Genomic DNA, 21815 nt, shown 5'->3' on the forward strand with positions numbered 1-21815 from the left:
TCACCTAAAAGGCCACACTCACACATTCTAGAATTGCTCTCCGTTAAAACACACACAATCCAGGTTTCATCTGTTGGGGGAAAAATGTATTTGATTACTCGCAGAAAATTACAGTATCTCTGCTGTTAGTAAGTATTAAAGGGTAAAGTAACTGGGCTTATTTCTTTTCCGCTTTCCAAGAAAGTGCATATAACAGTCCAAAGTATTCTGTGTTTTTTTTTTTCCTGTCATACTCAAAACAAAATAAACAACGCTGTACTTATTCCCTTGGTCAAGATGTTAGGTTTGAGCTCATTGAGAACATATGTACATTTTAATGAACTTGATATTTCTCATCATATGTACAAGAATATCTAATTTTGTCCATGGAAGGTGGTTTGAGATATCTTAGCAGCACAAAGTCCAGCACTTTTCTCTTTTAATAATATACCTACAAGGCAAAGGGTTCCAAACTAGCAAAACAACACTTCTGGATTTTCTCTAATAATCTCCGTGCTTATTTACTGTACAGAAACGCATTAACATCTAAGACGACTCCAGTAAAAAGCACAATACAAAAAGGACAGTTCTGAAAGGGGACAAAATAAATCTACCTAATAATAATAATAATAATAATAATAATAATAATAATAATAATTAATAATAGCCAATTTAATCATTGTAGAGTGAAAATTTTCAACAAAACCAACGAAAACCAGAGCCTGTGGTGAAGGATGCATAATAATTCAATTTTTATCCGGTCCATTTTCAATCCTCGGCGCAAATCTGGTTGTGGAATTAAACAATATATTTGCCAATAAAAATTTCCATTGGGATCGAAGTACACACATATACATACGTTTGTTACACGTGCGAGAGAGTGAGTGAGTGTGGAAGAGATGTTTTCTGGAGGCACTGCATGACCACCAAAAGGTTTGTGTTAAACTGGAAGGAGAAAATAAGTTAAAATGCCAGAACGAGACCGTCCAGCCAAACAGACTTGCGTTGCTATAAATGTTACAGCACTCTAGTCAATTAGTATTTAGTTCAACTTACAGAAGACCAAAGTTAATGCTTGCATTTCCCTGCAAAGCCAGCAAACCAAAAAGTTATATCACTAATAAATAAGCTGTTTTAGAACTCTAGATGTCGAACAGGTACAAAAGGATGTCTTTTTAATGTTTCTGTTTTGTTGATTTGCCAAAAACAAACAAACAAACAAACAAAAAGCCCGACACAACCCCCCCGCCCACTTTCAGTTGCAAGAACTGCACAAGTATTCGTAACCTGTGTCCTAACTTGTTACAATCTCTTTGCTGTCCTCCACAAAGCGGGTTAACCGGAAGCTGGTCCCGTTTTCACTGCCTGCCATCTTCTCCAGACCAGCTAGAGGCGCGTTAGGTTCCGAATCCTGGAGCTTCTCCAGGCTGCCTGTCAAACCACTAATGGGGGAGCTGCTGCCGTTGCCCAGGCTTCCAGGAACGGGCGGGATGCCACCATTCTGAATCACTGAAATCTCATTGGTCTTCATTGCCAAACCATTGGAGAGGGCAGCAGCGTATTGATTCCAGAAGGTAGAAGGGTCACCATTTCCTGACCTCATGGCCAAATCTTTTGGAAACATGTCTGGAAATTTGACTGGATTGCTTCCAAGGAAAGTCATGGGGCCGTCCACTGAGAGCCGTCTGCCTCGCCTGGCAGGGGTGCTGTTCCACATGTGAGTTCCCATATGCACCTGAAAAAGACACTGGTTAGCAGTGGCAGTTATGTAGGTAAAGGTGGTCTTAAGTGCAGTATCCTAAACTCTTGAGCTTTATTCTCCAAGATAAGCATGGGGAAGCTACTTCTCCAGATGTTGCTGACTTCCAACTCCTAATGAATGGTTCTCCACCATTCGCTGGCAGGGTGCAGTTTAGCAACATCTGGATAGCCACCTGTGGTCTAGGGTGGGAATCATCAACTGGCAACCTGTAGGATGTTCTGTCAGCCCCAATCAACCTCAGCAATAACAAGAGTTTTGGGAAACTCTAACTCAAAGCAACAGCACAGCAGGTTTCCTGACCCTGCTATTGGCTGGGCGAGTCCCTTCTCTACCGTCGGAACTTCTTGTTCTCCAGACCCAGGCAGATCTACGGTAGGATCTGAAGATACTTTTATAAAAGTGGTTCTGTGGTGTATAAGTTTTGGATTTTGCCAATGCCTGGGTAAGTGGGACTAGGGTAGTTTTCAACAGGTACTATGTTGAGTTTCATGTTGGAGGGAAGATGGGCTATAAATGTAAAAAACTGCACATCAGATTTCAATGAAGGCATGTTGTAAACAGAGATATGCAACTCCCATGCTTTATATATGGATGAGGCCAGAACCCAATTCAGAATAGGGCCAGGATTTTAAGGAATGGTATAGCTGCCTTACATCTCTGCCAGACCTACAGCACTCATTTGCTCCAGTCTTTCCCAGATGCAAAATGAACTGAAATGCTTAGTTTCGCCCATTTTGGAGGGCTCCAAGGGTCACAAAAGATGTGCCAGTGAACCCTATATTGCTCAAAGTCTGACATTTTTATACCCCTGTTATAAAGTTACCTACCATGACTTTGCCAAGATAAACAAATACATGATTGTTCCCAAGACAGGCACTCATTATGTATGTGAGCAATGCATGCACACGGGTCAGGGGTGTTCATGGAGCATCGTCCAAAAAAGTCAAGGTGGCAGTCGCAACGGTGTGATCAAAGCTCTGCCCAGTTTTTATGTGGGTCACAGATCATTGTATATGACATTATACAAACTCCAAGTGGGCAATAACAAATTACTATGGAACATGATAACTCTGTCCAGTAAGGAGATGGGGGTGGGCAGGAAGGGGAGATCCATTTTTGCCAACACCCAAACTTCTAGCTCCCTTCCAGACCTCTAGGACAACTGCCTAGAGAATAAACTACACTCTACTCTTAAAATGCAAAATGGACACCAGGACTTGTGCTGCAAAATGATGATAAAGATTCCCAGTGGAGACCATTGCATTCATATAAGCGTGTTATATAATTTCATCTGTGTCAACCAAAATAGCCCATATTGTCTCCCACAAACAATAGTGTGAATTTTTGTAAAATGAATGTAGTGAACAATACATTTGGTTGAAGTGCCCGTGCTTTACTTGGAGAAGAATGAAAATCTACTTGGGTCTTATACATCCTACACCTATTTCCTCTGGATTAGCATCGACCTTTCCTTTTCTTTTGCACCAATGAGACCCTCTTCTACAGCTATCAGAATGTTCTGATGTGTGCAATCTTAATGCCTGAAAATAGGTTTCAATTTCATATCTTTCGCAACTATTTCTAGAGGAATACTCAGCCAAGAAGTGGGGTGGACAGGAGAACAAAACAAAACTGAAGGGCTTTACCAGCATTCCAAATTATGCATCTGTACATTTTCAAAGCATGCCAGTCAGTAATAAAATCTAGAATTATCTTAAGCGTTGAAGCTTTGGTAAAAACTTTGCCCTGGAAAAATATGAAAAGTAATAATGATAAGGGAACTGTTTCTCATTTAGTAGGAACCGCACTTCACAGATACTTCTAAATTTTGAATTTCTACGTTCTGAAACTTGAGTTGAGATTACAAGGGGACGGTTGTGCTTCTGTTTCACACAGATACAGGTTCTGGTAAAAAAAGGGTTTTTTTAAAAATAGGGATGAAAGGTAAGGAAGGAATTACAAGGAAAGTCATGATCAGTAAAGGTATGTAGAAGGATCGAAAGAGAGGATTTAGAGAAATCAGATCAAACCCTGGACCATCAGCAGATACAAATATATTAATGCTTCCCCTCCAATAGCTTTTCCAAAAATCAAAACAAAAGATTATAGGGAAAAACACGTCAACTATGAAGTCACATGGATAGCACATAATGTGATCACATGTACACAGACTTACACACACATGTAAATCCTTTAATCTTACTATTTCTCTCTAAGAGAACCTCTTCCTCTATTCTGTAGACATTATGCACATATTCCAGGATCAGCAATCTAAGGGCTACGTGCCAAGCATGATTCCTGGCTGTGTTTTAATCACCGAACAAAAAGCATGGAAGATGTACAGCCACAAACACGTGTCATCAATACTCCACTTGGACCATGGTTTCAGGATGCATGGATACAGCCATTCACAAGTTACATGGAAACCCTAGTGCACGCACAGAAATCATGTTTGTCATGCAAAAAGCACTGAGAGAAATCAACAGCCCTGATACTGCAGACCACTCATGATGGCCGAATGCACGCATCATCCTAAGATGTGGTTTGTTTCCCCAGGGTTCCCCAAGGTTCACACAACACACAGAGCCATAATACCATGCTTTGCAAAACCCAGTAGCTAGAGTCATCCAACCAGGGAAGCCAAATACCTAATAAACCACATTATGGCTTAGTGCAAAATGTGAATCCGTCGATATGAGGAAATGATGCAAGTGGGCAGCCAAAGAAAAACAGCACTGGAAGGTGGGGTGAGGGTTAGTACCTTAAGGTTGCCCTTTGTTGTGAAAGCTCTTCCACAAATTGTGCAGGCGAAAGGCTTCTCTCCCGTGTGGGTCCTTTCATGGATCTGCAAAGCACTGGAGGATGAAAACGTTTTTCCACAGGTGTTGCAGTAGTGCTGTTTGGGCGTCCTCCGGGGCAGGGCCGGAAGTAAGACCGGTGATGTAGCTGAAGGAGGCAGGGGTCCGGGAGGAAGCAAGCCGGGCAGTGTCTCTTTGTTGTCCTGAGGAGAGCCATGTACAAAACCATTGACCTCGGTCTTTATAAGGGATGCGAGAGAATTTGCAGGTATTGCGGATGAAGAGTTCTGAGTGGGGCCGAGGTTGGAATTGGGTTCAAAGAGCTGTGATGGTAGATCTCGCATCTGATGTGTCAACATATGCTGCTTCAAATTACCCTTTGTGGAAAAGCCACGATTGCAGACTGTGCAAATAAATGGTCTCTCTTTGGTATGACTTCTGTAATGAATATCCAAGGCACTCTGACAAGCAAACGTTTTGCCACAAATGTCACACGCCGTGTTTTTAAGTTTGCCTCTGTCACGGAAAGGAAACAGCATGCTCAGCGACTCTTCCTTCATCATTTTTTCTGGATTGCCTGATGTCAAGTCCAAAGCACCGCCATCAGCAAGGGCTATGGGCCAACCATTGGCAAAGTCATTCGATAAAGTCCTTAGTGGTTTGTCTTCAATGCCCGGTGATTTGTAGAAATCAGTTGTGCTGTTTGATGGGGACAAGGCCTGCATGGAAGAGGTAGACTCTGAAATGGCAGGACTTCCAGCACTTTGACTTTCCATATCACCGCCAACAGATGAAGAATCATTCGTCATAACGTCCCCTTCCACTGATCCATTTTCCACAGATTTTAAACTCGCTTGGAGCTGCTCAGCTAGCCCTGCATTGATCATCTTCATCTGATTTTCTAAAGCAGCAATACTTGATATTTCTGGTGGCAATGGGGAAGAAGATAAACTATCTTGGGATGCATCTGCAGATTTAGGTGTATCTGGTACACTACTATCAGGACAGTCTTCCATGTTCTCATCAGAGAAGTTATCCAGATCATCAAAGTTCTTCTCATCAAAAGAGCCTGTATCAGATTCCATTGACTCAGGATAGTTCTCAGTCACAGGTGTATTAGGGATCTGGCCTCCCATGTGCATCCTGATATGCTGTTGTAGCACAACTGCATTGGTGAACTTCTTCTGGCAGATGGGGCAGGAATGTTGCACTCTTAATGGTGGCATGGCACGGTGAACACTATAATGGGTCTTTAGATTGCCTTTTGTAGTGAAGGCGCGGCCACAGATCTTGCACTTAAACGGCCTTTCACCAGTATGCGTGCGGTAGTGCATTTTCAGAGCGCTCTGGCAACTGAGCACTCGATGGCAAATGAGACACTCGTTTGGATCGCTTGCCTTTTTGTCAATGTTTTCTACAAGCTGTTGCAGTTTTGAGGTCTCAGAGGCTGGTGTTGCATCCAGCAGTCCTCCAAATGGAAACTTGGCCTTAAATTGGTCTGACATAAGAGGCATCAGTGGATTGGTAAAAGCAATCATGTTGCTGGAATCTGAATCTGCTGCTGGGGAGGTTACAGGATGGTTAACATTAGTAGAGGCACCGGGCATTGACGTGCTTTCTTCTGGCTTGTCACTGGAGGACAGCAAAGCACCCATTTCCCCTTCTGCCAGATGCCCACTGGAATTTTTCCCAGCAGGATCAATGGAGCCAGAGTCACTTTTGACAGAACTTGGGGGACTAGATGAAGGTTGACTAATAGGAACAGGCTGAGGCTCCTCTGTTTTGATAAAAGGAGCCAAGCTTGGAATTGTGGGTGGAAGTGGCAGGCCAACAGATGTGGTCAAAGTTGATAACACCGGCTTGTTGTCCAACCAGCTGGTTACTGGTTTCTCTGGTGGTATGGACATTCCATACGGGATACCTGTACTTGTGGGAATGTTGTCTAAATGCTCTGGCACTGGGTATGGGTTCATCTGAATGTGAGGGTATTTTTCCTTATGTCGTTGGAAGTGGACTTTTAAATTCCCCTTGGTGGAAAACCGGTTTCCACAGATGTTGCATTTGAATGGCCTCTCCCCAGTATGAGAACGCAAATGGATCTGCAAGGCACTGTCGCTCCCAAACACTTTTGCACAGAACCTGCACTTATGCTTAAAGAATGCTTCGTCGGAATTACTTTTCGTTTCAAAAGTGGCTAGATTGGGTGGCTTGTTTTTTCTCTGCTGGGCCAAAGCAGACAACGAGTTTAAGTCCTCTGCGGGTGTTCCAAGATTGGATAAAGGATTGGAGAACACAGAGTTGCTAGGAGTGGGTTGAGGTAGAAGAGGATTCGATACAGGGCTTAATAAACTGCTTATTGCAAAAGCTGGCAATGACGACACGGTCACTGGTGGATTGCCAAGCTGTGGGCCACCAGCATTTGTAGTCACTTTGTCGGAAGATGATGTCGTAATTGCAGCGGTAACTAGGCTAATATTTGGAGATAAGCCGCTACTGGATGGAATCGTAGTGTTGCCAGGGTTGCTCTGAGGTAGCTGTAGAGGGGGTAGATGTTTCATACCACCAATGCTGGCAGACTGGCTAGCGAGGCTTTGTGCCAATCCAGCCGCTGCAGCCAGCTGCTGGGATAAATGGGAACTTAACGTCGACAAGGGGTTGGCAGATGTTCGTAATGTACTTGGAGACGGGTTAGGAGACGTTGGCTGGTCTGCGTTCTGGGAAGCCAGCAATAATATTTGGTGACGAATTTGTTCAATCAGTTGCAACTGATGGATCTGTTGCTGTTGCAAAGCCAACAGTTGCTCCATGAGGGCAGGGACGGCCAGCTTGCTTGTTGAGGTGCCGTTGCAACGGGCTTCCTGGGAGAACTGCGCCACTGCTACTTTCGTGCTCTGAAGGTTCTCAATGATGACGTTGCTGTTGATCATTGAGAAATTGCCCAGCATTGTCAGATCCCCCAGTTGAGGTAGAGAGGTTGTAAGAGCTGAGGTACCCTTTGCGGAGCAGTTACTGTTTGCAATACTATGGTTGACCTTCTGGGAAGTACTGCTAGTGCTTTTGCTAATGCTGGAAGGCTCTATGTCCATGGTTTCTTCCTTGTCAAGTTTGTTGTTTTGCTCAGAAAGTTTGCTGCATTCTACTTGATCCACGTTATTAACTATGTTGTTCTTCTGTTCATCAGGATGATCGCTGGGGGAGCTAGGGGGGAAGGCTTCAGAAGGAGAAACAGGGTTTTCATTCACAATTAAAACCAGTTGGTTTTTAGTACAGGTCTTCTTGTGTTGGAGCAGATCTGATAGTTCAAAGAACTCTGCACAACATCTACCACAGACGTGGGCATCCTTTGTCTTGGTGGTTCGATTTGGTTGACCCTTCTGTGTGTCTCCTATAAAGCCAAGGCAAGGAAAAGGGGGGAGAAAGAAGGAGAGAGAGAGAGAGAGAGAGAGAGAGAGAGAGAAAGCAAAATTAACCATTGAGCAGAAACATAAACTGGTTACAAGGATAAGAGAAGCCAATTGGAGGAGTCACAGAGTTCATCTCATGCCTAAAGAATTCTCCTTTTTGGAAAAATCCTCAGGCCCTCCACTTTTCTATAGCTTTTCCTTTTTAACAAGGGACAGTCCCAAAGTTATGGCATTTTCTTTCCACATCAGTAAAGATTCCCTAGTTTGCCACTACCTTCTTAAAAGAGTTGCTAGTGTGAACCTGGAAGATAGGATGTGTTGTACCTTTCTAAGATGATCCCTAGACTTTCAATCTCATGGTGGGTAAAGTGGTTCACAGTGAAAATGGTAGATTTCATCGATGTCTGCACATGGACAGTGCACCTCAGCATGAGGCCCATGCAACAAGTGATAGGTGTTCCTCCAGTTCTATTCAGCACAACAACATATTATAAGATAATTACTATAATTTTTCTACTGAGCCTTTAGACAAAGGAGCACATGTCTTCTTGCACTGGTTTCAAAAACAACGGTAAGTACAGAGAGGTTGGACATGTGGGGAATAGCTGTCAGACACTTAACTAGGAATGGAGAGTCAATTCCGTATGTATTCATGCAGAACTCTGCCCAGGCCCATTTTAAAAAATCTCTATGGCAATTTGTATTCAAACGCTTGTGACTCCATGTACTTTCTCACAAACAAAACACCACATCTAAGCAAGTATGATTATTTGAAATGGTCTTCGAGCACTTCTTGAGTGGAAAATAGCATCACACAATTCATAGAGATGTGAAATCTGATTCCAATGCTCAAGTTGCACATCAGACATCAGTTCACATTGCAGCAAAGACACCATAAGTTCCTTGAGCAGGTCTACATGAAATGATATATGGGGGAAGTGATGAAATCAAAGTAAGGTATTTACGTGCCATGCCCAAATTTTCATCTAGGAATGATATTTTTCCCTTAGTCCACACCTAGGCTTTAGATGACATTATTTGCCAACAGTTGGCCAGAAAACCTCTAGACCAGTGTCTCTCAACCTTAGCAACTTTAAGATGTCATCTACAATATGTTGACTGGGAAATTCTGGGAGTTGAAGTCCAGACATCATAAAATTGCTAAGGTTGAAAAACACTGCTCTAGACCGTATAGTTTCCATTCCTTTTTTTTCACAGTCAAGTTTGGACAACCAAACCCACACAGGGTGGGCTGGAACAAATATCAGAACTGCACAAACATTGTCCATGACTGAGTTTTAAGACTGCGCAAGTAGAAGTTTGAATGGATACTCATGTCCTAGATTATGATTCCTCAAATCCGTCACAATATAAAATAGTATGAACTGAAGACACGACCCATAATCAAAATCCATAGTAAGTGATTGATTGGTAGCGTTTTTGTTCAGTTTATCACGTAGTTATCGTCCAAATGGCAAATCAACCATCTGTAAGACTCATTAGATTCTTAAGTTCCCTTCAACCTTGTTCCTCTTTGGCTGCTTCAAATATCACTTGGCCAGTCACCCTGTCACGGAACTAATTTGTTGTCATTCAAAGTCCCAATCAGTTATTTACAAAAATGAATGGGTAGGGATGGGAGGGGGGCCTCAGAGGGGGAAAAGAGCACATGTCACCAAAGCTTCAGGTTGGACACAAACAAAACAATCTTTTGAGCTCCCAAATAACACACAAGCTGTTTTTTCCAGCAAACCTTGTTTTCCCTCCAAGGAAATGATAGCTAGAGGCTTTATGGGATAGAAACTGGACAAGGGAGAGATGGCCTGCCAAAGAATAATATTCATGTTTTCACAATCAAGCATTTGTTGCTTCATCCTTCTCATGACACTTAGCTGAAGACTGCAGCATTCTTTGAACTTTATTGTTGCTCAGCAAAGCCCAAACAGACTTCTATGCACTGCAATTTCTTCTCTGATAAACACATTCGGCCTCCCTCCACAGGTGCCTAAGCATATTGTTAGCTTCAGCTTACAAAGTGCTTTCTCAAAATAAGCCCCACCGAACTCCACAGAACTACTGGGGACCTAGTGAATCACACCACCCCACACCACACTGCACCACCCCACACCAGTTCCTTCCTAATCAATAAGACTTGCTTCCAATGACATGTTCTTTAGATCAGCGTAGGTTGTCCTTTTATGATGCTAGGACTAACCTCACATATACCAGGGTAAGTCTTTGGATAGCCCCACTGAGAATATACACGACCGGCCAACCGCAGCTCCCTAAAGTCATTGTCATTTTACTACCACACAGATTAGATTAGAGTATGACCTCCTATCTATAAAAGCAGCATTAAAAACTTTACATTTCTGGAAAGGGAAGGGAGGGGGGCAGGAACATCAAATGGGTAAAAAAGAGAAGATGAACTGTTAAGAGAAAATGTTTCCATACAATAAGAAATCAATTTGGGTTGTTAGGTTGATAATGCTGTGCAATCTTCCTTGTCTGAGAGCATATCAAAACTCTTTGCTTTTAACTGTTCTCAATTGTTTAACAGATAGCTCTGAACCTTTCAGTAGAAAAACTCCCTTTCATTCTATGTTTGTTATCACTAGTTGTTGCCTTTTCTTATCACTAAGATCCATTTGTAAATTAAACGTTACCAAAAAAAAAAAAATCTTCCTCTGCCTTCAAACTAGCTGATCTTATTCAAAGGAAGGATGGTTCCCTATTGTTCTCTCAGCATGAGGACAGAAAATTCTCTTGTACAGATTGTGTGTGGTCAACTTAGAAAGACAGGGAAGGGGGGAAAAAGCCCATTTAATTCAAGGATTACCTCCCTCCCTGTTTTCCTGCGACACTAAAATCAGATAATAGGTAGTTTCCATGACTTCCAAATTAAATCTTAGAAGGAGGAGAAAAAAAACATTTAAAAGTTCTAAGGACGGGGAAGAGAAAAGGGAGAGAATATACTATTTCCCTCTTTCTTTTACAAGTTAAAACCCATCCAAGTTCAAAACAGTCACTGGACCTACCAAAAAAAGAAAATTGTATTGATTCTGTTTTCTTTTAAATACCATATAGTATGTGACATTTGTGCCAGACACACTTTTTTTTAAGTTACCCTGTCTCCAGAGTTGGAAAAAAGAACAAAAAAACTTCTACAATGTTGCATATTGAAGTTAGTAACTAGGAATCTATTTTAACAGGAACATTTGATCATCCCGTCTCTTAGCAGATGTACGTGATTAGAATTTTAGTACTTTGACGGCTTGGCAAGAAGAGGTAAAATATTAAATGCAACAATTTGCATATATTGTGGTTATTTTATTGCCTAACACAGTGTATATTTGTGTGTGTGTGTGTATACTGTATATACCTTTATATCTCAACACTCAATTTAAAGCATTGTATTTTGACAACTAATCTTAAATGCTGCATCCATTTTAGAGCCTTATTTCAAAAACGAGAGAAACCAATTCTGAATCATGTCAGGTGAAACGTTATTCCTTTCTCTTTCCGCATTTCCATATGTAATGGTGATGTTTCCATCTACTTTTGCAGCCAATTATGAAGGAACAAAAGCCATTCTGTTTGTTCACACATTTTGAACAAAATGCATTAAAACTATTATGTCAGCATGTTCTATTAAGCTCGGCATTCAGTCGAAAAATACTTTTTCAACCAGATCACATTTATCAAAACATAAAGCCCACTTTAAAACATGGTTTTGCTTGGTCAGCTGTGCTTAGACAAATAATGACAGATTCAAAACTAAATAACTAGTGGGAGAAAATCAAAAAAAGCAACTGATGAATTATACACAGAACAATGCATTTGCTTCAAATATATAGCACGCCTGGGCTAAAAATCAAAACTGTTCTAAATCCTTCTCGTCACCTTTATAATGCAGCATTATCCATCTGGTTTGCAAAAGGCCCTGCCATTTATTTTAACCTACTTACTTTTTCTTTCCTCTACTAGAATGCAGATAAAAAGGTTCAAATATGAAACATAGAATGTATGTGGTTTTCCAGCATCATCCAATCTTTCTATACTAGTCAAGAGCTATGTCCCACATACCGACATTTGGACAAATTAAAATGCCCACCACATTCATTTTGGAAAAGGGACTCTGTTGCATTTATGAAGGGACAGTGGAGATTTTTAAAAACAAGAGCAAGATTTTTTTTATTATTATTCCTGCAAAACCTTTCCCCAAAAGAATACACTAAAGGACTTTGTTTTCCCCAAATTAAATCCCACCCCTGCTTTCATTTCCCAATGTTCAAAATAAAAATAAAAAAAGACACAAAGGCACATTCTAATAGCATCCGGCCACACTTCTATTTGATAGGAACCAGGAAACGTTCTTACAAGCACCCTTGTGCAAAAACAACCTAAAGTTTACAGATGCTTCTTAGGTGCAATTCAAATGGCAAATTTAGGGCCCTGGGAACGGTGCAACATACTACAGTTTAAAGCAACTCTCCCAGCCCCCCTGCCTTTTAAAAAAGCCATTCAAGAAAAAAAAAGTCTCCTTTTTAATTGTAGCAACTGGAGACATAGTTATCCCAAACAATGGAGCCTTGTCACCTGACAGTGAGATTTCAGGTTCTTTGTGTATCTTATGGTAGAAAAGTATAAATGAATTTTCAATCAGCACTTTTGAAAAAGAAAATGCAGCGATCCATCAAACTCAAACAAAATAATAAGAAAGGCAGGGCCACAATCTTTTCTTTTTTCTTTTAAACTGCAAGTTATCCAAGAAACCTTATGCTGGCAGGACCCATATTCCCAAATCAGCTGTACGATTTCCAATCTGTTGGTCTCTTTTAAAAATTGTGAGAATTCTGCTGCCAACTCAAAACTATTTCGGTATTGCTCTCTCCGAAAAGAGGAATTTTGCACGACTTCGGAGACATAGGCTCGACCACAGAAACGCAAATATAAAATTATCTTGCACAATTTTGGAAAAGGAATAATAAACGCCTCCATCAAGGTGACTTGAGGCAGGTCTTTAAAGTTTCCAGCTTCCTGAATAACATCCTTTGAAGTTCATTCCTCAACACTACAAGAATAGATTTTATATTCACCAACAGAAAATGATGTATGTTTAGGCCAGGCACCCCTTCTCTCTCATACACATACACACACACACACACACACTCAACCCTTCACATGGAATCTTCACAATTCCCAGTTGCGTTTATATTTGAAATAAAATGAAATCAGATTTAAACATTGTTTAAGACACTTCCAGAAGAAATTATTAAAGGGACTTTTTCTGAGTTTTGATATCGTCCTGCCTTTGTTTATATTAAAACTGGGGGAGGGGATGGATTATGTATTACCAATATTCTTTTAAAGCCTCTCAGAAAAGGTTTGTTCCACTGGAGATGAAATACATTACTGATATGGCCCATTAACAAAAATAATAATAAATGCATTTCAGTTGCAAAACGAAGTAACAGACCTGCCCAGCAATTATTTTTCTAAAAAGAAAGAATTGATTCATTCTTCAGAATTTTTTTTTAAAAAAATGAACACTAGGTGGTGGGATTCACTTGCAACAGTTTTTTTCCCCCAAAACTTGAGAACAGTTTCATCTTGACAGGCCAAAAAAAGATTGGGGTGGGTGGGTGGAGGGGTGACAGAATGACCTAATATCTAAACTTTAGCTACGTACACATTGGCAAAGGGACAAGAAACCAAATCCTGCTTGTATGGAGGTGGAAAGGGTGCAAAAATGGAGCTGCTACAATTGACTGTCAATCTTCTCTTTGGGGGTCCGATATCCAGAGGCGTAACAAGGGAATAAGAGTTAGTAAAAGAAGCAGAGCTGATAAGGTAAAGCTAAAATAAACTACCAACTTCCTGCTAAGTGACTGGTAAAAGTCTATTTGGAGGTCACCAGCTGAGAGATTGAACAGCATATTGTGATCTGAACTTTTGTCACCTTTGGCTGGAAGGAAGCTGGCAAAGGTTAAAACATCTGAACCCTCCACTTTTCCCTTGTTCCAGTTGGTCAGACTTCCCTTGACTATTTTCCCCTTTAACCAATCCATTCCAGTTACAGCATCCAAAAGGTGGTGGTCTGTAACCCAAAGATTTGAGAGCAGTATTGCTGCCCCAGCTTGGAAGAACAGTTGCAAAGGCCATGTTGGCCATATATGCTGGTTTCCTTGACCAGCACATATTTGCCTTTCTTTTTTTTCTCTCCCCACCTCTGCTCCCCCCATTCTGCTTCCTTTTCCCCTTCTTCGGTTGGTGGGATTTGCTGCTATGATTAAAAAAAAAAACCCACAATGTTTTCTACACCTAAGAGACACTCTTCTTTTTGAAGGAACTTTATCAAACAAAACAGCTAGAAGTGTAAATATGGCAGGGCGGGTGGGGAGGGAAGCAGGGAGGGAGGCTAGAGAAAGAGGATCTGTTTGTGAAACAGCCACTGTGAGATAATCGCAGAAAATTAAATGAAGTTTGCAGAGTACAAACCATAGAACGAAAGGCATGTTTGGATGTTTCGAGAATGTCAAGTACATTTTTTCACACAGAACTTTTAACTGAAACAGAGACATCCTAATAGAAAAACATTTTTAAAGCCCATACATTTAAACTCTATTTACCTCCAGGCAGAACCACAAAGGGCTATTAAACACGTTAATCCTGCCATATCAAACCAAGTTGCATTAAAACTCTTTGTATGAAGAATGCAAACTGTCAAAAAATTCTATAAACCATCTTTGGAAAAATATTGAAACATAACAACAACCATAAGAAAGCCTTTTAAACCAAACTTGATCACAGAGCGCACACTGAAAGCAGAATTGTAACTTGGACAGTACATGGGACTCATACAGATAAAGTAGGTACATATTGCAATATTAAATCATAACCATTTCTAATATTTTTCCTATAGTGAAAGGGAATTCTTTGCATCTCACACTCTCCAGATATGTGTGCCTTCTCCCACAATCCTTTCAGCATATAGAATAATTTGACTATAGAACATGTTCTTGTAACATACACTTTTAAGAAACTAGGAAAACAAAGACAACACAGCTCAAAAGGAAGTGGAATTCTAACAAATTGCAGAGTTACTCTAGAAGTCTGTATATTTTACTCAGAAGTAATTTCCATTCCATTCAACAGAGCTTACTCCCAGAAAAGTAGTTAAGAGACCACAGCCCTCATTTTAAGAGGCAACATAGCAGAATTCTGTGCATATCCCCATTATCAATCTATAACTTGTTGAATATAGTTTACACATAAAATTTCAAATGTTTGCTGAATCATTTCTCCTCCACCACAAAGCCATTACTAAATGGAGAGGTGGAAAACTGTGGAGAAAAGGAGCAGGTCAAACTGTCATTATTTTTCAACTGAGCAATAACATTTAATTCAAACTAGCAAAACCCAGAGAACAAGACAGTGCAGGCCAAGAACTTTCATACACCTGATTCTTAATAGGGATTGCGAACAAAACCAAAAATCATCAAATAAACAGGCCATTAGGTTTGTAAGAAATCATACAGAGTTTTACAGCCATCGATGTTAGCTTTTAATTACCCTACCTAGTCTCACTTTGATACTATGACTGTAGGCTACACACAGTTTCAAAAAATGCATGTTACTAAAATATAGATCAAATAGAAAGGCAAATTGCCTTGATGGATGGCTTTTAGCGAGGTTTGTCCACTGTATACTATTATTACAACACACTCAATCCTGTTAACACCGTTACAAAGCATCGCCTCCAGGCAACTTAGTCAAACTATTTAAGGCAGTAGTAACCTAGATGTATTGCTGGTAATGGAGTGGTTGGGGAGAAAAAGAAAGAGTCGGGTAACATTTCTGCAACTCACTGCTTTTTCAGGAGAGAAGGAAGGAAGGAAGGAGAGAGAGAGAGATGAGAGGAAGGAGAATGATAGAAGGAAGGAAGGAAGGAAGGAAGGAGGAAGGAAGGAAGGAAGGAAGGAAGGAAGGAAGGAAGGGAGGGTCGCATTATTTAATTGAAGTAAGTCAGCAGCTAAGAGGACTGAATTGTCACTTTCCTTCTTATCAATGTGTTTTAATGAAAACTGATTTTTTTCAGAACATCACCAGACAGGAAAAGCCAGGAGAAATAAAATTACTTTCCTTTCACTGCAAACCTGGATCCAAGAATTAAACTATAAGGAGAAGGGATGTGGCTAACAAATTGAAGATCCTGCCAAGGCCTAAACAGAAGCCGAAAAAAAGAAATTCAGGTTGGAAAAGGGATGGGACCAAGATCTCCCCAAAAAGAAGAGTTCTTAATTCTTTTCCTCTCAACTCTGTTTGAAGATCACAGAGTCCTTTTGTCAGAAGTTCTTTTGGAGAAACCACCTCTGAACAAAGGAACAGGATCTCAAGTATTCTACTGAAATTTATACCTGGGGTTAGAGACAAATACAACAATGAATACAGAGAAGACACCTTCTGGCCACGCTAAAAAGATATCTATTGATCCAAACAAAGTGGTCAAAAAATGTCTCAAAATTGTTCCAATGTTTGCCAAGAATTTGAGAAGCCATGGAAAATAATTATTCAATGATTTAAAAACAACAACAACTGAAAGGAGACTTTATAATAAAAAGCACCAAGAGGTATTTTCCTTTGGAGGAAAAGCTGACTTGCTCGCCTGCATCTTTGAGTGGCTCCCCTTGGTTCTCAAACTTTTCTAAGGCTCTTGAACATCGTGAAGAGAGTAAGGGAGGAGGGAGGGGACACAGTGGTGAGATGGGTGAGATGGGGGATGATGCGGAAAAAGATCCTTCCAGCTGGCTGTGATGCTGAAACTTTTGGGTGCTGGGAGGGCTTGTTTAGCCACAATATTTATTTATTTTGTGTGTGTGTGTGAGAGAGAGAGAGAGAGAGAGAATGAAATGGCACTGTGGGAGAGGCAGAGCTCATTCTGGAGATTTTAAAAAAGACAACTTCTTGAAAATTAGCTTCATGGCCCAAGGAATTATTCTCATGTAGTGGAAGGAACTTTTTTTTCCTTTACAAAACAGACTGAAAACCAAGAGGATCCCATTTGCATGTATATGCACAGGGACAGGGACATATGCCCCAGTCCTTGAAATACGTTAGCAGAATAGCTAGGAAGAGTTTTAAAGCCACGTTTCTCGGCCCGGCCTGACCAGTGGCCTGGGAGGAGACATTCTGTACACATCAAAACAAGAGAAATTGCCACTGTTTCCACCCCAGCCTCTCTCTCTCCTGCCCTCTTTTTTCACCTCCCCCAGACTGCTAATTCCAGTTTAAACACAGTTTAACCTCTGTATGAATGCATCGCAGATACCCCGAGTTCTACAGCCCATGCACCAACCATGCACACAGAAACTCGCCGACGCTCACAGATATGCAAGAACAACCAAGTGAGATAGTAGAGATGAAAAAAAAAAGTTATATATATAAGGAAGGGGAAAGACTTGGGAATCCAGGCACACTTCCAAGTGTGCAAGGATGTCCACCAGATCGAGCTCTCCTCCAGAAAAGCTGCTTCAGAAAAGGGCTCAACTTAGGGCCATCTTGTTCCTCATCCCTTCAGGCTTGAGCTTTCAGCGGAGCAGAGAAAAAGTTGGGCAGCTGATATTTTTTTACCCCCTGCCTGTCCTCTTTAATATTAACCAACCCGAATTTATTAGGAACCTTCTACGACTACCACTGGAGCTCAGTCAATATCACCACCATCACCACCCCAAGAAAGAGAGGAAGACATAAGCAAGCCTCGGAGCAAACGAGATCAGCTTTTCCTGCTTTTGATTCTTAAAGACAAAATAATCTGGTCAGTTTCTCGGAGCCGGCCGTGAAGTTGGCAAGGATCGGAAAAAGAAGAGGGTCTCTCGGTTTCTGCAGCCACCCCTCCCCTTTTCTGCTTATCCCATCAGTCAAGAACAAGTTCACTTGTTTAGCCCCCTGCCCCGAGCCACGCCACCCACCCACCCCGTTTCAACTCACGCGCGGTCCGATTCAAACGCGCCTAGGAACCCAGGAAGGTAAAGACGACCCTCGCGCGGGGTTCAGTGTAGCCCGACGCCCACTCCCCACTCTCGCGCCCCGGGGCAGACGGCCAGCAACTCAACAACCCCTTCTCTCGCCCCTCCAGCGCAACTTTCTTCGGGGTTCAGTTTCCCACGACCACCGTTGACGCGCGCAAGAGTCGCCTTTCTTTTCCGTCCGATGCCCTGCAGAAAATACTCCGGGGCGACCCACGCGGATGGCTCGCAAGCGCTCGTTTGGGACGCAGAGGCAAAACGCCGGCAGCCGAAACGAGGCGAGACGGCCGGCTGGGAAACTTTCCGGCGCTGGTGGATACCACGCAAAGCAAGGAAACCCGGCAAAGGGATCGCACTCACCCATCTGCGCCAGGAGGGAGCCAAGGAGCCGCGCTTGTCTTTCCCTTTTTTAAAATAATGGGTTTTATGCGCCGCAGCCGAAAAAACGTGGGTGTTTTGCTGCGTGTGTGTTTTTCCTCCTCCTCGCTAAAATTTAAGGAAAGGGGACGGGGGGGTGGGATTTGGATCACTCCAGGGCAGCTTTTGCAGCCGCTTTGGGGGAGGACGGAGAGAAGGCAGTCGGAGGGGAAGATTTGGGAAGAAAGCTCTTTTCGGTAAGGGGGGTCTGGCCCGGATCGCTTCTGCCCCCCGCAAAGAAAAAAAATGCTGGGGAGTGATGGTCGTGGGGGAGGGAAACAGCCCCCCGAGTCCTGTAGCTCCTTTCCCCCAAAAGCCTCCCCCCCTCCCCAAGCTCAGCTTTCGAGTTAGTGAGTGCGCGCGGTGGTAGGTCCGTGCGTTAAGGGGGGGGGGCGGCAGTGGGTAATTGCGAGAGATCCGGTTCTCGGCTTGGCAGATCGCAAAGGATCCAGCGGGAGCAACGCTAGGGGTGGGGGAGGGGGGCGGGAGGGGGGGCAGAGAGCGCGCGAGAGAGGATCCAACCCAGCCGGGAATCGAACTCCCGACCAGAAGCAGCCAACCTTCAGTTCATCAACTTCGTTCGGGTCTTCCCCCCCCCCCCACGCCAAAAGCGTCGTGTTTTTTTTCCCCCTTTTCCTCCCACCTCGCGGACTCCTGTTTCGCTCCCACCCCCCTCGTTTTCCTGGGCCGCTTTTCCATCCCTCTCGTTCTAACCCCCGAAGGTAAGTTTCTTTGCGTTTGTTTGGGAAAATCCACAGCTCTTTTTTTGGGGGGGGGAGGGAAAGGTGACGCAGGCTTCTCGGAAGTGAGGAAGATCGCCAACCAGATCCTCGGGGGGTAATTTCTTTACAAGGACCCCCCGTCCAAACAGCCCCAACGAAACCACGCAGGTTCCTCTCGCCCCCTCCCCTAAAGCCCCGGTGCCCCTCACCATTGCGTTGAGCTCTCGAGGCCAGCTCGGGGTCGGACTGGAAATGCTGCGGCTTCGCCTGTTTCCTCCGCGACATGCTGGCTCAAACATCAGCTGGGGCAGAATAAAAAATTACGAAAAAAAAATCTTCTCAAAATTACGGAAATCGAGCCTGCCCCCCCTCTCCTCCTCCTCCTCCTCCTCCTCCTCCTCCTAGCTCTTCCCCTCCCTCCTCCTTCGCCTCCTCCTCCTCCTCCTCCGGCTGGCCCGATCCTCCGCGCACCGCGCATGTGTCCTGCGATAATTGTGATTATCAATAATGCACCGCGATTAATCATACAGGGGACTCTTTGAAAGGCGATTGGCACAGGGCCAGCTCTATTCAAACCCGCTCGCCTTAATCAATTAGCCGCTGATTGGGCGGAGACCCTTGTCGCTCCGAGGCGACCGCCCAATCAGGCGACCCAGGTCGCAGGACCTCCACCCGCCCCCTCCCTCCCTCCCGTTCCAGAAAAGCTGTTTGGTTACAGTTTTTTTTTAACCCTCTTAGCAACTCGCGGGGCCTGTTACTATAGGAATGCGCTCCAAAAGACCCAACTTTTTTTGGGGGGGCGGAGAAAGTTGGTTCCCCTCGCTCTTCTTCCTTTCTCTCTCCACTGGAGTTGTTAGTGCCAGATCTTCGCTCTCCGTCTTCTTCGCGACAATATTGAATTCGAAATACATTTTCTGTGATGTAGATGGGGCGCGCGCACCTCTTGACTCTGAACCGAGACCCCGGTTTGCAGCCCCTGCCCGGTCTGCCGGGCGGGGGGGGGGGCAGCCTCTTTGCTTGGAAGGGCGTCCCACTGAAGCCATGGGGTTTACTTTCTAGAAAGCCAGTCTTGGTCCCAATTGGGATCCCGGAATCTGGCTGGGATGCGCGTCTCGTTCCTCCCGCCCTCTTCACTGCATCGAGAGGGAGATGCCCCCCCCCCCACAAGGGAGGGAGGGAAGCCCTGATCAGGGGCAGATGGAGAGAGCGATGGAGGGGTCCTTCGATGCTTCCCGGGAGGGGAGGGGGAGAGCCCCCGTGATCCAGTGGGACTTACTTCTGAACCTCAAGACTTGGCCTCGCGACCGGTTGGACTTTCTTGGGGTGGGGGGCAGGCAACGTGCGAAAATAGATCGAGGAAAGTGTCGCCCGCTTGCCTTCCTGTCCTTTCCTTCCAGCAGACACACTTGCATGATGGTGATGATGACGGCGATACAGAATCCGCTGTCACTTGCAAACTTTTCACCTCTCGCTTTTCACAAGGCTTTCGCGGCCATCGGCGACTGCAGGGAAGGCTTCTCGCGCATCAGCCTCCCGGCACGCCGGCTGCCCATTAAAAAAGACGCCTCTGCGCTCGTGTTGCGGGCTGCCAAGACCCGGGGGCGCCTGCAACCTCCGCCCCCACCTCATTTCCAGGGTTAGGCTTCCCAGACCTTTGAATTACCCCCACCTTTCTCCCCTCCCCCTCCTTCCGTCCTTCCTTCCTTCCTCCCTTTCCATCCATCATGGAGCCCGAGCGGTGCTGAAAATAGGAAGCCCCCCCCCTTCTCTCTCTCTCTCTTTCTCTGCCCCCCACCCCGGCAAAGTCTCGTCTCCCCGGGAAAATTATTGCAAACTTTTTGTTTTTGTTTTTCCTTTTTCGCTACCTTCCTAGCCCCGAGCAAGCCGGGGAGGGGCGGGCTTCTCCCAGGCAGAGGCGGCTCCGGTTGGCTGAGGGGGGAATCAGTCTCCCGGAGAAGGCAGCTGGAGGAGGTGGGTGGCGGAAACGAGTGAGCTGGTCTCCTGGGCCGAATCCTGGGGACAGGGGGGCGGGGCCTGTGGAGTGGGCGGGGCCTCCAGGGAGAGGCGACAGCCGCGTTTTCATTGAGGGCCTGTTGTCTTTCCTTCGTCCCTTTTTTCCCCCACTCTTAACTCTTTCTTTTACTGTACATTCCTTTTTTTCTTTTACTTTCTCCTTCCTTCCTTCCTTCCTTCCTTCCTTCCTTCCTTCCTTCCTTCCTTCCTTCCTTCCTTCCTTCCTTCGTTCATTAGCGAATGCCCCCTTCTTTACTCTTCATTTCTTCCTTCCCGAGAAAGTTTCCCGTCCTGGCCTACGAACGAAGCTGTTTTCCTCCTTCCTTTCAACTTTTCCTCCGCATCTTTGCGCCTTTCTTTCCCGGGCAACTTTCCTTTCTCATCAGGGCTTTGCCTTCGCCCGGAAGAATCCTTTCCTCCCGTTTCAAAGGAATGCCAGGCAGGAGAATGCTGCGCATATGTCGTGTTCGTACCCTCCGTGGCTGGGTCAGATGTTATTCCGGGTGGAGAAGCCCGGGGGAGGGAAGAGAATCCCCTCCCATTCTTTGCACCTCCGTCCCCTCTCCTCCCCCCCGGCGATCGAGATCCACTCTGCCGAAAGCTGATTTGTCATCTCTGCCCCCACCCCACTTTTTCCCCTAAAATTTGGGTGGCATTTAGGAAGGGAGCCGGCCCAGGGCGCGTGGAGTTAT

General features: G+C 44.2%; 1 protein-coding gene across 1 annotated transcript; it reads right to left on the reverse strand.

The window, feature by feature from the left end:
- Positions 1–294: 294 nt before the first annotated feature.
- Positions 295–19479, reverse strand: SALL1 (spalt like transcription factor 1). Its single transcript, XM_063312874.1, has 3 exons — positions 19320–19479; positions 4503–7924; positions 295–1714 (listed from the first exon to the last, which is right to left on the reverse strand). The coding sequence occupies exons 1-3, from the start codon at positions 19393–19395 to the stop codon at positions 1274–1276; spliced, it is 3939 nt and encodes a 1312-aa protein (XP_063168944.1). The 5' UTR covers positions 19396–19479; the 3' UTR covers positions 295–1273.
- Positions 19480–21815: the final 2336 nt, after the last annotated feature.

Source organism: Candoia aspera, chromosome 11 (assembly GCF_035149785.1).
Source record: "Candoia aspera isolate rCanAsp1 chromosome 11, rCanAsp1.hap2, whole genome shotgun sequence".
Taxonomy (NCBI): domain Eukaryota; kingdom Metazoa; phylum Chordata; class Lepidosauria; order Squamata; family Boidae; genus Candoia; species Candoia aspera.

What these genes read in the sequence shown, in the direction of transcription:
- SALL1 (XM_063312874.1), bottom strand. Translation starts at nt 19,395, where the DNA reads ATGTCGCGGAGGAAACAGGCGAAGCCGCAGCATTTCCAGTCCGACCCC. An exon ending in CTCGAGAGCTCAACGCAATG is followed by an intron (nt 7,925 to 19,319) that starts GTGAGGGGCACC and finishes TTGGCTTTATAG; the next exon opens with GAGACACACAGAAGGGTCAA. An exon ending in CAACAAAGGGCAACCTTAAG is followed by an intron (nt 1,715 to 4,502) that starts GTACTAACCCTC and finishes TGTCTTTTTCAG; the next exon opens with GTGCATATGGGAACTCACAT.